This window comes from Notamacropus eugenii, chromosome 6 (genome assembly GCF_028372415.1).
Source record: "Notamacropus eugenii isolate mMacEug1 chromosome 6, mMacEug1.pri_v2, whole genome shotgun sequence".
NCBI lineage: Eukaryota > Metazoa > Chordata > Mammalia > Diprotodontia > Macropodidae > Notamacropus > Notamacropus eugenii.
In genome coordinates this window covers 159232418-159247639 of record NC_092877.1, presented here as the reverse complement: position 1 = coordinate 159247639, position 15222 = coordinate 159232418, and the positions used below count along the sequence as shown (strand labels likewise).

Here is a 15222-nt window from a genome sequence, read left to right as displayed (position 1 = left end):
CTTTGTTCTATAAATCCAGAATGCCATCTGGCTAAGAGAAAGAAATTTAAACAAGTCAAGCTTTAACTTTAAATTAAAACAAGAAATCATTTTGAAATTTGAAATTGTCAATTTATAATTTATTCTGAATCTTAAAAGGGTTATCTAAATTTTAAAGAAAATAGGTTGCTATTCCCTTCAAATAAGCACATTTTTTGCTTTAATAAAGGATTTACTTATCTCTATTAGCATGGAAATCTGCTAAATCTCATTTTAAAAAAGATAATAAAATTTAGATCAGAATTCAAAGAAGATTTAAAAAAAAAAAAAGGTCCCTACTGTTGAATCTAAGAGCCAAATATTGCTCAATAAAGATTTTAAAGACATATACTGGCACAGAGAGCTACCAGTGTTCACAAATTAGAAGCAGGACCAAAACTGGCAGTGCTCTTTCTGACAAATAAACTGCCTGAAATATTACATGACTTGCTATACAACACCCTTATTACTTTCAATTTCCAAGTGCAACCAAAAGATGGGTCCAATAATGACATCAATGCAAGCTTTCTTTCCAAGGGGAATGAAAGAACAGTAAATCCCAGTGGACACCCGAGTTCTGCAGCAGGGATGATGTAATACATAAAAATAGACCTTCTCCAACAGAAGCTGAAACTTGGGTAAACAGCACACTGCATATCATTCTGCACTGCCTTGCATGAATTTGCAGCTAGCTACATGCTGTTAATAGAGAGAGAGAAAAATCTCCTTCCTCCCCCAATTTTTTTTTTTGGTTTGGATTGTTTTAAATGCGCTTCTGATTTATATTTCAATTAAAGTCATCTCCCATAGTCTAACAAAGCATAGCAGCACAAATACCTTAACAGCAAAGCTGAGACACTCCCACCCCCCACCCCCGCCCAAACCAAAGAGATTAAGCGGACCGCAGCAGTTTTAACCAGCTGTATTTTGCCAGAAATTGCAGCACACATGCTATAGTACTGTATATCCAACTATTGTTAAAGGACCTTCCTATAAGGAACCAGGTTTTGAAATACACATGGTCTAGGTAAAGGAGAATGAAGAAAACCGCCATGGGGAGGAGGATACAACACTGCTCTTTGAAAGAATGTGTATCCCAAATACAATACTTCAGTACTCTGTTTGGAATGCAAGAAACAGCTCCTACCAGTGCTGGTATTTGTATGAATGCCCTCTGACATGTTCCCAAGCCTTCAGTTTGAAAACAAAAACAACAACCCACATCTCTGCCAATCAGCTCTTATCAGTCAGTATCCCCAATACACATGCATACTGACTCACACATACATACATATCAAATGTTAAATTTAAAGATGCTCCAGAGGGTATCATGACTTGCCCAAGATAACACCACTAATTAGAAGAAAAGTCAGAAGTAAAATGCAAGTTCACTGACCCTTCCATTAAACCAGTCTCCCAAATGAATAAAAACAGATACTGTAAAACTAAAGTGTCTACAATGAATACTAAGCTGTAATGTATCACATGACCAAAATTGATATTTAAGTATATATGTGTTTTTACCAAAATGTCAATCATTCAATTAGTATTTGTTAAGCAACTATTATGTGCCAGACCCTGTACTGGGGATATAAATAAAGGTCAAAACACAGTTCTTGCCCTCAAGGAGCTCACAGTCTAATGGGATAGATGACAACATACAAATAACTGTATAAACAAGCTACATACAGATGATTTCCTTCTATTTACCAAAGTATTTTCTATTAGGTCTGCATTCTCATGTCATGATCTTCACACTAAATTAATTCAATTAGGATTAGGATTTTTCTTCATCCTCAAATGGAGCCCACACTATGGCTTGGTACTGAGTACTTAGTACTTACTTAGTATTAAGCACTTTTAATGATTTAATGCTTCTTTAGAAGCATCATAAATGGCCCCTGTTTTCATGGACAAAACAGTACAAGATAACAATATATGGTACAAAGCAAGAGATATTATTTGTCTTTCCCATTTATTTGTTGATGGAAATCTGTGAATAAGTTATATTATTTGAAGGAAATCACATCAATGTGGGAAAAAATTCATCAAGTCTGTGAAAGACATATAGGTAGGAGTGGAGAGCATTTACTGCTGAAGGAACATTATGGATCAAGTGAGAAGGGAAAATTCAAGGCATGGGTAGAGACACAGGAAGACCAATTTATCTAGAACAGATAGCTCAAATAACAGAATAATAGTAGACAATCCTGGAAAGGGAGGTTGGGTTGAGATAGTACCAGCACACATTTATTCTGTAATTTAAGCACAGTATTGCCTTTGATACAATAATCCTATGAGTTTGGTATTATGTGATTATACACATTTCATATATCAGTAAACTATAACTCAGTAAGGGTTTGTCTGACCTCACATGGTTAGTACATAGCAAAGCTGGGATTTTGAAGAACACTCAATGTCAGCCTAAAATGTTTCGATTTTATTCTTGAAGTAAAGAGTTGCCAGCAAGGGTGCCACAGGTGAAGTGCCATGATGAAAGATTTGTTTTAAGAAGATTAATCTGCAACAGTGTATAGGAAACTGGGGTGGGAAAGGGTAGAGAATGTTTAAGACAACTAAGCCAATTATAATCCTATTAAGAGTATTAAGGTATATGACCTGCTAAGGGTCCAAGCTAGAAGGATAAGAGTCTAGTAAACCAACACCATTAATGAACTTATTCTTCATTTTTTTATTTTAATCTATTTTGATTATAATCTAAACCTGATTTTACTAGTATAAACTGTTCAATGTATCTGGAATATCTACACACACATACACACACACATCTTTCCTTTTCCCCTAATTCAAGCCCTACCCATTCTTCAAGTCCTAAACCAAAAATTCCTTTCCTGAAGAAAGCTACGTATTTTCATGTTGTTTGACACATGACAATGAACTTGATCTCTCCCTACTCTGAAATCTAAATTGCTCGTTTTTATATACTATTCATTTGATACTTACTGCATAGTACCGCTATTTATTAAAACTGTATATGTGTATTTGAGGAGTAGCCTGAATTACAGGATAGAGAGCTGGTCTCACAGACAGAAAAACCTGGATTTTCAAGACCCTCTGACACACGAAAGCAATGTGACTCAGGGCAAGTCAGTTAACTTTCAGGGTTCCAGGCAGCTCACTGCTAAATTGAAATTATTAGCGCTAGAAGTGAATTCTAGGACTGGAATTGCAATTAATGGAATTATTATTGGGATTAGTATTAGGGTTAGTATTGGTATTGGTGTCGGTATTCATACTAGAATTGGGATTGGTTAGTATTGGTATTGGTATTGATTGGCTGAGAAATTTCGTCATGAGTTCCCTACACCAATGAAGTCACAGGTTTAGATGAAAATAATAGATTGTGTCACCGAAAATATAATATAACCACCTTGAGCACAGGGCAAAGAAAACACGGAATATGTGTGTGCGTATGTATGTGTGTGTATGTATATGAATATATTTTACATATATACATATATATAAAATTACCTTTTTTCTCTAAACTATAAGCTAAAAAAATATAATCAACTAGACCTTCCACAAGAAGAAAAATGTCATTTCAAATACTTGCAATCAAGCTCCCTGTTTCAATAAATGACTTTCTTCTAAATAGTAGGGGACGGGGACTGCTTGCACATGGAAGGACATATATACTATTAAGCAATACTCACTTTATTCCCTGCTATGCTTGCACATGGAAGGACATATATACTATTAAGCAATACTCACTTTATTCCCTGCTATTCAAAAACCACCCACCTATTACTTCTATTTAACTGATTCACTTGTTGTCTCTGGGAAATACTAAGGCAGTCAGTACTTCACTTCTTAGTATGAATTATGTTAATCAAATCTATCTCCAGCTGCGATCAGAAGCACTTAGAAATGACAATGGTGGAGGTAATAATAGGTGAGGGGGAAGAGAGGGATAGGAGGGACTAACAGAGGGGAGAAAGCTTCATTTTGACATATTGGGGAACACATTTTGAAGCACAAAGTAACAGTACCTGAGTTAAGATCTAAGAGACCATTTGGAAAGCTACAAAACCCAGCACTCTAATTCCAATCACTATGGTCTAAACTAGACTCCATCGATCTAACTTCTTATTCAGAAAGTACTTGTTGATTTCAACTAAACTGAATTTAAGTGAGGAAGAAAGGAAAATGGAGGACACAGAGCAGGAAACAAAGGCAAATTATAAGTGGCCTTCTATTGAGGTAAAAAGTAGATCAGAGTAGTCCTGTCATGTGACCTTCCTCCCCTTTAAGCTTTTACTTCACCCTCAGCATCTCTAAGACTTTTCTACTTTTGGGGATCTCTGTGAAGTATTATCAATGAATGTCAAAGACTTCTGTATAGCAAGACATATATAATTAAATGTTTAATACATACTACAGGAAGGATCATGAGTAGTATCTTTTTTCCCATTTGTTTTTGGAGCTATGCAGAAAAATAATAAGCAAAAATGGGGGTAGGGAGTGGGGAGACATCACCTAGTCTAATCTATTCAAATTCTGAAATTGTCTCTATCTTGAAATTGTCCATAGAAGGAATGATCTATTCTGAAGCTCTGTCTTTGTGACCTGAGGCTATCTATTTTCAGTTACCATTTTCTGACCTTAAGGTTCTGCTAAGTAGTTGACTCCAATCAAGGTAGACTATAAGTAGCTAGCTAGACACCAGCCAGGGGATCAGCTTCAACTAACTGGGTAGTATTAAAACTTCAGTTTGAGTTACTTCACTGCATTTATCATACTTGCCATTTTCCTGCTTTTTTGACTGCCTAGTTAACCAACAGACCTCCAACCCCTACTAATCATCTCATTTTCACAGGACCACAGATTTAGAGCTGGAAGAGACTTTAGATGTTATGTCTTTCTATTTCAATCTCTAAAGTCACAGTTGAAGAAACTGAAGTCTTAGAGAAAAACAACTTTTCTGCTTACAAAGTGCCATGCCATCATCTTTTTTCCTTCCCCTTACCTCAACAGGAATACTTCAATCTGGGAACTGGATTTGCTAACTTCTATCCTTCTTAGCAAGCTTAAGCCCAACATCATTTATCAAAATCTAACTAATCCAAACTTTTACTTGTCCCTTACTCTATACTTCCAACTAAGAGCAAACTGAGTTTATCAGAAGAGTAATGGACTCTTAGCAGGGTGAGATACAACTGAAGAGCAACTAACATATGTGGCTTTAAGGTTTATAAGTCATTGACATGTCATTTGATTTTCTCAGAAACATTATGAGCTAAGAACTCTAAGTATTATTAGCCCCATTTTAAAAATGAGAACGCTCATGACTAAACAGGCTAAATTGCTCCTTGAGGATTATCTTGTCTTGCCTCTCTTACTTAAGTGTCAGAGGTTGGATTCAAACCCTTCTGACTTCAAGAATTTCATGCTCAGAATTGATTTTCAAAAAAAGCAAATTTATTATTTAAGAGTTTGTTAAAATTTTTAAGCTCCAAATTCTTTCCCTCCTCACACTCCTCCAACCCAATGAAAAGACAAGAAATGGGAAATCATGCAAAACAGATTTCCATATAAGCCATCTTGCCAAAGGGGGGAGAAAAAGAAAAAGAAAGTTTAAAAACTGATGTTTCAATCTGTACTCAAGGAGGTAGGTAGCAGTTTTCATCATAAGTCCTTTGGAATTACCTTGGATCACTGTACTGATCAAAATAGCTAAGTCATTCATAGTTGATCAGTTATAATACTGCTGTTACTCTAGAAGATGCTCTGCTGGTTCTGTCTACTTCATTTTGCATCAGTTCATTAAGTCTTCTCAGGTTTTTCTATAACCATACTGCTCATCATTTTTTTACAACACAGGAGGATTCTATCATAATCATATACTATCACTTGTTTAGCCATTTCCAACAGATGGTCATCTCCTCACTTTCCAATTCTTTGCCACCACAAAAAGAGTTGCTACAAACATTTTTGTACATATAGGTCTTCGACCTTTTTTTTTTTTTTAAATCTATTTGAGGTAAAGACTTAGTAGTGGTATTATTGGGTCAAAGGGTAAGTATAGTTTTATAGCCCTTTAGTCATAGTTCCAAATTGTTCTCTAGATGGTTGGAGCAGTTCACAACTTCACCAACAGTGCATTAGTGTCCCTATTTTCCCACAATCCCCTCCAGCATTTGCCATTTTCCTTCTTTGTCATGTAAGCCAATCTGACAGGTATGAAATTTTAATTTGCCCTTCTCTAATCAATACTGACTTAGAGCATTTTTCATATAACTATAGATAGCTTTGATTTTATCATCTAAAAACTGTTTATATCCTTTGACCATTTATCAATTAGAGAAAGACTTCTATTTTTATAAATTTGACTCAGTTCCCTCTATATGTGAGAAAAAGGGCCTTAAATCAGAGAAAGTTGCTCTAAAAAATTTTCCCCAGTTTCCTGCTTTTCTCTAACCTTATCTGCATAGTTTTTGTTTGTGTAAGAGAAAAATAATTTAATGGAATCAAAACTAGTTATTTTAATCCCCATGACTTCTCTATGTCTTGCTTGGTCATAAAGTCTTCTCTTATCCATATATCTGACAGGTAAATTTTTTCTTGCTCTCTTGATTGTTTATGATCACCTTTTATGTCTCAATCATGCTAAAAATTCTTAAACCTGAATAAATAATGGCCTAATTATATTACACACACAAACATATGCACAATCCCCAAGCCACCAGTGGTTTCACAATATATTTCATTTTGTTCTAGTTTAAAGGGGGTTAAGGGGAAAAAATGCAGGGAATCACTGCAGCATTTGCTTCACTTAACCAAACTAAATTTATAATGACACAGATTAAAAACCTAGAACAAAAAAGTTTTCACCCATCTTATTTAAATTCCACTGTATCAGTAGAATCTCTTACTCACATCAAGAGAATCATGATGAAAGTAATCTTCCACTGTTTCCAATGCATTTTAAAGATGCCTCAGCATGGTACAGAACAAACTTTTTGGACTCAGGACCCTTTCATTCTCTTTAAAATTACTGAGGACCATATGCAAAACAGTTTCTTTTTTAAGGAGGCCATATTTATCAATATTTCTTGCATTAGAAATTTTAATATCTTATAACAAGTCTTGATCTCATGGAACCCCCAAAGAGTCTTGAGGATTTCTTGGGGATCCCCTGACCAAATTTTGAGAACCACTGGCAAAGACCAGCATTACTTCCTTCTCTTTGGAAATGCCTACTCAGAATAAAAATGTTTTTAATGAATGATATTAAGACTCCAATATTAGTAAGAAAAATATTTACATTTTTCAAGGATAACAAAATCCCTAATTTTAAGACGTTTAAACTAGCATGGCACAGGGAATCAGATCTCTATTTTAAATTGAACCACAAAATAGAATAGAAATTGCATTAAATCAGAGTTCTTTCAATTTATAAAAAAGTTTTTATAAGTTTATAATTTTTATTGTTTGCTACTTTTCCCCTACATACAAATAGTTTTCTTAAAAAGAACATATCTCTTCTAAAAACTAATTTTAAAAAGTTCTCTTGTTACATCAAATTTCTTACATATTCACTTCAAAACTCACTAATTCCATACAAAGTGAGCAATACTTCAAATGTTATGTCTTAAAAATTAAGAAATAATGCTGACAGAACATAAATCCACCTTCTTCACTACTAAGGCTAAACCATACAACCACTGCATTATAATTTACAAAACCCAACAACTGCTTTAGATGAGGAGGCAAAGTTATTAAACTGGGTGTATTTTATGTGTGATGGACCCTTAACATACTAAGAATTAAGTTAATAATATTACTTTTTCCATCTGACAATTTAAAAATATATAAAACCAAATTATTTTATTAATTATATCAATTTAGGACACCATGAAAAAGACCTCTTTCTCCCATTACTCCAAACATGCTGAGAACTTTCTAAGATAACTCCACATTTGAACAATAATGCCAAAATGACAAAATTATTAACCATCGTAGTCATATATAAGGACCCAAGTGGTAAAAAAAAAAAACAACCTGATTCCATAAATTTGCCAGCTAATAAGAAGGAAACAAGCAAGTCTAGTTAAAATGAAATATTATAATGGATTTCTATTGAACATTTATTTCACTTTTTTCACCCAACAAGTTCTATATGTAGTCTACCAATACATTGTCATTTGGGTTCACATACACCTCAAAGATACACACTATGGTGGCTGACACTTGGAAGATGAAAAGATAGGTCCTAAATCATTACCACAAATTATAATCAAATCCTATTTGTCCACAAATTTTTCAAGGAAGATGTGACCATACAGGGTTTTCACTTCCTGATATTTCTAAACATACTGATTAAAGCAAACTGAATGTTTATGTAATCTTTTAAGCTTTCCCTCAATTAAATTAGACACATCTGTAACAATCCCTAAACCTATGTCCGAATTGGAGGCATAACAGAAGATTCCTTAAAGAAACACATGCAAATATTTTTAATGATTTGAAAACTTTCTTTTATTTTCAATGAGTAATATGCTTTTTCCTGAATAAGACTATTGAGCTGAACTGCTGTATACATGAATGGATTCAACACTCAGATGAGGTTTAATGATACCCATTCTGAAGAGGGTGATGGGAATTGTGTCTCCCTCCTGAACAGTGCCTTTTCTTAGCTACAATAATTGAAGTAAACATTAAAAACACTGACAAACCCTCAATAAAGGAAATCTACAATTCTATGTAAGGGAATCTACCATAATGTTACATGAGCACTTACTGTGTTTCTGGTCAGCCCTATGCTAGTATGAAAGAGATAGAGCAAAAAGCCCATGCTTTCACCAAGTCTTAACATTAATACTTAGAAAGTCTTAAGCATTTCCTCTAAGACAGGCAAATACCTCTACAACTACAAAGGAACAAGCATAATCCACGTAGACACATCAGCATTATGAATTTATTAGTTACACTGCAAACTTACAAGTCAATGGTTAGTGTTAGGGGACCACACACAAATTACGATACCTGAGATTTAGTGCATTCCTTTGAGCCAAAATGAAATGAGTGCCATAAAGGAGGAAAGGAAAAGATGAATATTATCAGACATGCTATAGTACATTTGCCGAAAATGAAGATAATGTTAAAACTAGGTTAAGAATGGCCCTAGGTCACCGCCTCCCCATCAATCTGACTGCATGTATACACGTTCTATGCGTAATGTGCCATATATGCCATGCAATAGCAATGAACTCAGAATTAAAGTATTTGTGGAACATGATCATGCAATTCATTTTGACAAACTTCTCTCTTCTTTTCTCACTGCTAGTCAACTTTCTTAAAGGTACAGTGTGTCTGTTAAATTTAACATATATTGGCCCATTTCTAAGAAACACTGAACATGCTACTTATTTACACTTTATGGTAGCACTCTACAAATAAAGTATTTTGGTTCTTCTTAATGCTGAGATGTGCTTTATCTGGGTGAAATAAGAGCCAAATGATGTTTAGTTAGCAACGCATTTACACAGACTGACAGTGTAAATACAATGTGACAGCAAGTTTCAATCCACTGTTTTAACATGAACGTGTTTGTAATTGTTTCCACCAATAGCTCATTTCATAATTCAAACAAAAATAAAAACCAACACAACACATTTGTAATCATTTTATATTTTTATTTCCCCTGTAAACAAACATACCTATTAGCTGAATTTGTCTTTAAAACAGTTTTCAAAGAAGTGCGTTTTGGGAAGCACAATAAAAAATGTGAACTATTATTTATCAGCTTAGGAAAAAGGAGTGAAGATCACTCCTAAAAAGACACTATTTCTAACAAGAAAAAGTGGTGTGGGAAGGAGGGCAAAATATTGGCCTTGTAATAATTAAGCAAACCAAATTAAGAGAAATATCTTTTTCCAAAAAAAAAAAAAGGAAATAAAATTCCATTTTTGAAAGCAGAATCATAAAGTTTGAAGTTTAGAAATAGAAAAATTCTTTGAGATTATTTCAATTCCTTCATTCTACAGTTGCGGACATTGAAGCCTCAAGGTTACCTGACTTGCCCAAAGACAAAAAGGTAGTAAGTAGGAGAGTCAGGACTTGAACCCTGATCTTCTGGCTTCAAATGTGGCAGTTTCTCATTGAAGATATATACAATCTCATTGAATCACTCCCACAAATGTGACATCAAGGCATATTTGGAAAAGCAATTCAAAATTATTCACTCTATATGCATCTATTTATAGTTATGCTGTCTATCCCATCAAAATGCAAGTTCCTTGAGGGTAAGAACTATTTGTGGGTTCCCCCTGCCATCACTTAGCTGAGGGCCTGGCATCAAGTAAGCACTTAATAACAGCTTGATTGATTAAATGACACATGCTGGACTTTCAGTAATAGGAAATTTTTTTATGATAATGACATTTTACACAAGTTACAGAACATGATCATGGTGCACAGACTTCCTATGGTTTTTATGCTAGATTGGCAGTAAATACATCATTTTCTCTTTGCCAGAGAATTGACAACAAAAAACCTTTCATAGATTTCTAATACCAACCCTCCCACCCAAACAAAGCTGACTTTGTAGTGAATAAAAAAGAAACTCTATCCAAAAGAGCAAAATAAAATGACTCAACTATGAAATTCATGCTAAATTAAGAGGAGGTGGAGGGAGAGTTGACGGTCAAGACTGTACTAGGGATGACAATTTGAATGAGATTTCTATTTGATAAACAAAATACATGAAATGTTGGTATAAAATATCTACACCTCATAACAAAAACTCCAAGAATGTGACAAATCAATGTCAAGACTTTAGGTAAACAACACATCCATTTTATAGTCACACTCATTCACAGGAATAGGGAAAAGGTTATGAATGAGATAAATTGGGGAATGATAAAAAGTAAGTTAAGCGTGACTTTTTATATAAATATGTATATATGTATTTTTAAAGGACTAAAAGGCAACTGTGTTTGAGAAAAAAAGATTTTTCAGTTAATGGTATTTTATATGCCATTTTAGTTAATAAGAGACTCACAGAACAGTGAATGAAGGAGTAATAAAACAATGAAAAAAGAGGATACCAAGAGACCCAGATTCTAATTCAGGTTCTGCTACTGACTAAATTATGTTCTTGGGCAAACCACTAAATCTCTTTGTGGCTCAGTTTCTTCATTAGTAAATTCAGAAATTATTTTATTTCATCTTGGGGATTGGTCTATCAGGACATGTCCCCACTGATTTAAGAAAGGGATAGTTTCTATATTATCTTAAACTTTTATTTTCATTTTACCAAGAGCCAAACATTCTTTTCAAACAAAATTGGGGGCAAAGATATCACACAGTGATGAATCAACTTCATAACATATTTTATAAGCAAAAAGTATGTATGATACTCATTTTATTAAAGCATTCAATGGTAGTAATAACTAGCAAAAAAAAAAAAAAATCCATTGCAATCTATGTCCAGTGAGCAGCAAAATGTGGACATTGAAGCCCTAAGGTTACCTGACTTGCCCAAGGACAAAAAGGTAGTAAGTAGGAGAGCCAGGACTTGAACCCTGATCCACTGGCTTCAAATCTGGCAGTTTCTCAATGAAAAGATATATATAATCTCATTGAATCACTCCCATAAATGTGGTATCAAGGCATTTGGGAAAGCATTTTTTTTAATTTTCATTTTTTTTAGAAGGTTCATTTTTTTAAAAAAAAGTTCTTGTCAATACGAAAGCCTTTTACTAAAATTAGGGCAAACCAATATCCTGATTTCAAGTCATAGATTCATAGATTTTTTTTTCCTTCCCCAAAGCAAAAAAAAAAAAAAAATAATCAATCTCACAGATTCATACAGCATTACCAACACTATCACATTTTAAATGTATCTCTCAAACATGAATTTCCCCAACCATCCGAAAACCAAAATTATTTCTTTAAAAAAATAAAAAGAGGTTTTAGTAGCTTACCGTATGATAGCCTCGAGGTAAAGGTGGCTTTCCAACAGGATAAGGATCCACAGTGTCAATGATTGTTTGTCTTTCACCTTTCTGATTAATTTTTCTAAATCTCCTTCTAGACTGTCGATGAGAAGCTTGGCGCTGAAAATATTCTTCATTTTCATCCATATAGTCCACCTACAAAACAAATTTAAGACTTACATATTTCCCTAAGGACACATCTACGGCCTTCTTCCCAGTGATAAAACCTATGGATCACATTCAATTTCAATAGATGACCCACATTCCTTTGCTTTTAACCATGTGTAGACATGTTTTCTAGACAAACCTTCAGTGTACTGGGACTCCTCTGAAACTAAGTGCTTCTTCCTGATATTTAATTTATGAAGGGGCATTTTCAGTTCCACTTTGGAAAATGTGGTTAGCTATGAGTTTCCTGCAATTCCAAGGCCAAGAATAGTTTAAGTTGTCTTTGTACTGACATTACATGAGAAAGAGATCAGAGGACATATAGCAGCTTATTGACTAAGGGAACTGTTACTTTCTCTTCACCAAAGCACAGGAAGTTGATCTACCATGAGTCAATTGTAAAATCCCCTAAATCCCAAAATGACAGATTTAAACAAATGGAATTTGGTAAATTATTTAAAATTTCCTTTATAAATCTAATACACAATTTTTTTTTCTGTAATTGCTGCTATTTATTTTTTCAAAGTTACTCTTCATTCAGAAAGACTACTAGACAAAAGAGATAATTTTAAAAAGCAAAATGGCTTGCAACTCTCTCTGCTTCTACAGTAAATATGAAAACAGACAAATTGGCCTCTTTGGATACCCAAAGAGATTTAGTAATACAAGTTTACATCCCAAGACTTTTGTCTTATACCTGCAAATTTTCTAAGTCAAGGGAGACAGTTATGGAATGCTACAGAGAATTTTTTAAAAATCCTTTGGGGAGTTCCAAAACTGATGCTGTTTGTTCCCAAAATCCACACTAAGAGGTGAGACTGCTTTTAAAGTCCCACCACTGGAAACTACTGTGGCAGTACCAACAACCTCTCTCTTAACCCCCTAGCAACATTTTCTTGTTGACCAGGAAATCATAAGAAATTTTACAAGCAGGGAGTTTTCTTCAACTTTACTCAAACCCTGTGATGAATAAGATCTTATTACTACAGAAATTCCTCTCCAATACCAAGGGATGGAACCCAAAATCCCCCTGAAGAAACTTGCTCGGAGCTAGCCAACAAAATACAGTGTGCAATGAGAACTCTGGACAACCATCAATTTTAAAAGATCATCACTTAGTTTTTAAAGTAGCAATATGAGGAAATATTATTACGAATTTGCCTGTGCCTCAGGTGTCTATTGCCCACCTGTACACTTTGATCCTGACTGAAAAATCAAAGCAATATTACATTATTAACCACTTTTATAGAGAAAATAAACCAAATATTTAAAGCATACTGAAGTTCTACAAAGAAAAAAATAAATAGAAAGTCATTTCTATTCATATTCCCAATTAATTGTTTTCTGTTGTGTCATTTTTCTTTTAATCTAGCAATTATTTTAAAAGTCCCTTGATCTTTAAATTAAAAATGGAAAAGAAAAAGTCAAAGTTACTTACATCTAATATTTGCTCTCAAGAGCTCTATTATGTTACTCATTTACAATTTTCATCTCTCATCTCAATCAGCATTTAGAGAGCTAAATACTGCAATTCAAAGATTCTTGCCAAATTTCAGTTAAAAGGCACAAGGTTTGATACACAAGGCTTAACAAACAGCACACTTAGCAACTTGCCTTCTTGGCTCTTTAACTGAAGACCCCAAATAAACATAACTATCCAGTTCTTCACAATCTTAAAAGGAAATAACCATTCACAATTACATTCAATTTTACATAATATAAAGAACTATATTAAATCATCTTTAAAAATCCTACTTGGAATTGACACAAACTTTAAAAAAAAAAAATCTACAACTTATTAGAGGAATTTAGTGTTTTGGGAAAGAAACCACAGAGGAATATACTTACCACAATCATTTCAGATGGTTCTAAAACAATGCACTCACAGCCACGCCTAAAGCTTCCTGCAGAACGCTTGCCAAAACTATGGAAGAAAAATATACAATCAAAACAAATCCAGAGCTTCAAGGCATTTCCAACACATATCTAAAGACTCCCCTGGATAAATAAAAGGAATAGGAAAAAAAATAAATGCCTGTTCCTGACAAGACTGATTTTTTTATCAGTACATGGAGACTTGACATGAAAAGTTGAAGTTTAATATTCTAGACTAAGCCCAACTTTCCCAAGGATGCTTGCTAACATAAAATGCTTTCAGATTAAGAAATATGAATTCAGCATAGTGACTGTAACATATTTAGGTGCTTCATCTAATCTTTAACTAGCTTGAACACCACACACAGCTAACAAACAATTGTAATGTGCATTAAGTATTATGTTTTTGAGGTAAACTACAGATTTAATAAAAGCAGCTAGGTGGCACAGTAAACAGAGCTCAAGGCCTGGAGTCAGAAAGGCTGACCTTCATGAGTTTCAATCTGGTCTCAGGCCCTTATTAGTTGTATGATCCTAGCTCTGAAAGTCACTTAAACCTGTTTGCCTCCATTTCTTCATTTGTAAAATGAGCTAAAGGAAATGGCAAACTGTTCAAGTATCTTTGCCAAGAAAACTTCAAATGGGGTTATGAAGCGTCAGACACAACTGAAACAATTGAACAAGAAACAACGTAGATTTACTACCACTCATCTAAGTGGTATTTTAAAATAGCTAAGCCCCTCCAAAATAGCAAACCACAAAATATCAGACAAACCATATGAGACAAAGTCTAAGTATCCTGTTAAATTCAATAATCCTTTATTAATGATCACAGTGCGCAGGATCCTATGCCAGATGAGACACTGCCCTCAAGATGTTTAAAGAAAAAATCATTCAGTGGCAAATGAGTATCATTTGAAGTTGAGTGTGCAGTTAAAAAAAAAAATGCTTTCCATCTATTCCCAATGAAATGGCAAAAGATGGGAATAATCAATGATGGATGGACTGTGGAAAAACGGGCATAGTAATGCACTGCTGGTCAGCCATGAACTGGTTTGACCATTCTGGCAAGCACTTTGGAAGTGCGTAAAAAAAGTGATAAAATTATCCGTAACCATTGACCCAGAGACCTCTCTACTCCACCTGTATCCTAAGTGAAAATGGAAGACTCCAAAGATCAAAATGTTTATGGCACCAATTT

General features: G+C 34.2%; 1 protein-coding gene across 7 annotated transcripts in view; it reads right to left on the bottom strand.

The window, feature by feature from the left end:
* The window catches only part of RAPGEF2 (Rap guanine nucleotide exchange factor 2), a 336200-nt gene that overhangs the window by 137029 nt on the left and 183949 nt on the right, over positions 1-15222 (bottom strand). For 5 of the 7 annotated variants that reach the window (XM_072621383.1, XM_072621386.1, XM_072621387.1 and 2 more), the window contains 3 exons: positions 13995-14070; positions 11967-12134; positions 9025-9042 (listed from right to left, as the gene is read on the bottom strand). In XM_072621383.1, coding sequence (XP_072477484.1) covers positions 9025-9042; positions 11967-12134; positions 13995-14070 — 262 coding nt within the window. The remainder of the gene's footprint in view (positions 1-9024; positions 9043-11966; positions 12135-13994; positions 14071-15222) is intronic. The other 2 variants (XM_072621384.1, XM_072621389.1) reach the window with 1 other exon arrangement.